Source organism: Rhinopithecus bieti, unplaced genomic scaffold (genome assembly GCF_001698545.2).
Source record: "Rhinopithecus bieti isolate Rb0 unplaced genomic scaffold, ASM169854v2 scaffold_12512, whole genome shotgun sequence".
Lineage (NCBI taxonomy): Eukaryota > Metazoa > Chordata > Mammalia > Primates > Cercopithecidae > Rhinopithecus > Rhinopithecus bieti.
The window spans coordinates 696,008-699,199 of NW_016807354.1; the positions used below are offsets into that span (position 1 = coordinate 696,008).

Here is a 3,192-nt window from a genome sequence, read left to right on the forward strand (position 1 = left end):
AAAAAAAAAAAAAAAACTTTAAAAAAATTTAGATATTAAATATGTAATCTTTGGGCAGTTTCCAGGCTTTAAAAATGGGTTCAAAATTTCTGATGGGATTATTTGGCAGAAGTCCTTAGAAGTTTGTCCTTATGACTGAAAACAGATATTTTTGGTTCCTGTATTTGGGTGGCAAATAAAGTAACAGTACAACTTTTTAATGTATTTGTAACATTGGCCACAGTAAGTCTTTGATAACTGAAGGATAGTGTTTTCCATTGTTCTCTGTTATCCTCAAAGTAAATTAAGGGGGAAGTGTTCAGATTCATCCTTACATGTGTTCTAGGTACTGTATTGCTCATGATTAAAATTAATTTAAATTAATTGTCTGATTGCTCAGAATTAGTCCCTTTCTGTGAGAACTACTAAGAAGGGAACAACTACACAAGAGCAAAACTATTGAGCCTACTATGGTTGGAAAATACCTGAAAGTGTCATGAAAAGATGGTTACTTTAATTAGATCTCCATACTAAACGTGTGAGGAGAGCTTTATATTTTACTTTTTGAAGAGCATTAAGTTCTGGTCTCTCCATTTCCTGAAATTCTGAGCTATGTTATTCATCTTTGTTGTTGGCTATAAAATGTATGTATAGGAATGTCTGTATCTCTTTGCTGCTATTAATAATAACAAGGTCTTAGGGTAATAGGAATAAAGGAATTTCAGATCAGAACTTTTAACTTGCAGATCACAACTTGTTAGTGTTTTATGGAATCAGTGGAGTAGGTCACAACCGCAATAGTTTTTCTAAAAAAATAAAATGAAATAAAATAGAAAATGTTAGAGTGTATTCTATACAATAATACAAATATTGTTTTGTAAGATTTTAAGTTGTCTCTGTATGTTTTATACACACAATGTGTGTTGGGTTGTGATATAAATTATAATCTTTTTGTGGATTGTGGATTAAAAAAGGGTTTGAAATTTATCATTTTAGTTGGTTTCTTTGTTCTCTGGTTACTGGTTCAGGTATTTAATCTTTGTTTCCATATCTGAGTAAATGGTGCTGACAAACATGCATACTAACTCTCTTGGAATGTGGTAATAACTAAGTGCCCGAGTGAATGACCACTCTCAGAAAATAGTACATTATCTTATGATTCTAGTGATACCAGGTTTTCTCATGTTTTGTTTTGTGTTCTTTGTTTTTGGGTTTGTGTATATTTCCAATCTTTTTATTTTAGAAGATATTGATGCTGATGGACAGGGATTTTGTCAAGGAGGATTCAGCATTGATTTTACTAAAGTAAGTTCTCATTTAAGACTGAAAGAGATTCAGACCTACCTTACTGACTGAACTGTGGTTAAAAATAAACTGGTCACTCAGCTCCTTTACAGCTGTTACCTCTTTAATGAAAACAGTTAATAAAACGATCCATTCATTTTGACATTCTTTGTCTTATATTATTCCCTCCCTAGTAAACATTGCTTATTTGAAATAGGGAGACATCCCCCATCACTCTGGGAATGGAGGAAAGTAGACAATCTCCTCAGTAAATGATAGGTAACTATTATGACTTAATATTAACATTTCCAGTTATATGAATTTATAGCATATTAAAGTTCTACATTTTAATTAAAATTGTTTTCTTACAAAAGCTGTCAATGAGAGCTTTATTACAAAATTAGAGTTACATAAAAGCTGGGAAACATGCATGTTTGCCATCTATTATGTGCCTATAGGCACTAAGTGAAGCTGACTTCACTTATGTAATGTGTAATAATTGTAAGAAATCTCATAGGCAGGGCTCTATGTATTGTTAACTAAATTAATATTCTCTTCAGAATTGATATTTTTAATCTATTTTCTGAAAATAAGAATTCCATTTAAATGTTCAAAGGTAAATTTTCTGAAGTACTTTTCTTTATTTACTTTTCTTTTGTGTGTTTATTTATTTTGGTGGTGGGGGAGTATGCACATTTTGAATATCAAATTGAGAGTATTCTTTCTAGAGAAATCTAAAAAATATGTTGATTGATTGTGTGTAGCCCTTCCTTAGAAAGCTTATATGTAGACTTTCTTAGAAATGTGAGCAAAGAGGAGTGCCTTAAATGTATGAAAACAACTGAAATTGAAATAATATGATGCATAAGAACTAATAAAGCATTTTTCTTATTTTAAAAATTTGTAGGCTGGGTGCGGTGGCTCATGCCAGTAGTCCCAGCACTTTGGGAGGCTGAGGTATGAGGATCACTTGAGCCCAGGAGACCAGCCTGAGCAACATAGTGGGACACCATCTCTACAAAGAATTAAAAATTAGCCAGGCATGATGACATGTGCTTGTGGTCCCAGCTATTGGGAGGCTAAGGCATGAGGATTGCTTGAACTGCAGTGAGTGAGGCTGCATTGAGCCATGTTCATGCCACTGCATTCCAGCCTGAGCAACAGAGCAAGACCCCGTCTCAATTTTTAAAAACAAATTATATTTTATCCATATTTGTATTTTATTATTTTTTTTCTAGACTAGGTACTGATAATTATAGTTAACTCTCCTTACTAGGTAATTTGTTTTTAATACTCTAAATTTCATACTATATTACTCAAAATTCGGAATGTAAGTAAGCCAGAGATAAAGTATATTAATAAATATTAGGTTTAAACTTGTATGATGGCCGGGCGCGGTGGCTCAAGCCTGTAATCCCAGCACTTTGGGAGGCCGAGACGGGCGGATCACGAGGTCAGGAGATCGAGACCATCCTGGCTAACACGGTGAAACCCCGTCTCTACTGAAAAAAAATACAAAAAACTAGCCAGGCGAGGTGGTGGGCGCCTGTAGTCCCAGCTACTCGGGAGGCTGAGGCAGGAGAATGGCGTAAACCCGGGAGGCGGAGCTTGCAGTGAGCTGAGATCCCGCCACTGCGCTCCAGCCTGGGCGACAGAGCCAGACTCCGTCTCAAAAAAATAAAATAAAAAAAGAATTATTGACCACTCTTAGGACATTCTTAACTGCCACAGAGAGTCATATTAGGAAGTTCAGGGAGCATCTCTTCCCTGGTGAGTAAGAGCAAAGTAGCACAGACTGAGCTGATCTAGAAATGTGTGCACGGGGTGGACAACCATCTCTAAGGGGCATGGCCTGGGCATGGCTCCTCCTGCAGGTGTGTAGAGTGGGAGGAAGCACCATTTCTGCTTCCCCCAGGAAGCCCAGTGCTG

The 3,192-nt window shown here is 36.1% G+C and overlaps 1 protein-coding gene across 3 annotated transcripts in view; it reads left to right on the forward strand.

Moving 5' to 3' along the window:
• ITGAV (integrin subunit alpha V) overlaps window positions 1-3,192 on the forward strand; it is a 93,649-nt gene that overhangs the window by 41,942 nt on the left and 48,515 nt on the right. The window contains exon 5 of one of the 3 annotated variants that reach the window (XM_017881430.1): window positions 1,223-1,284. The exons of 1 other annotated variant lie outside the window; for it this stretch is intronic. In XM_017881430.1, coding sequence (XP_017736919.1) covers window positions 1,223-1,284 — 62 coding nt within the window. The remainder of the gene's footprint in view (window positions 1-1,222; window positions 1,285-3,192) is intronic. One more of the 3 variants, XM_017881431.1, reaches the window with a different exon arrangement.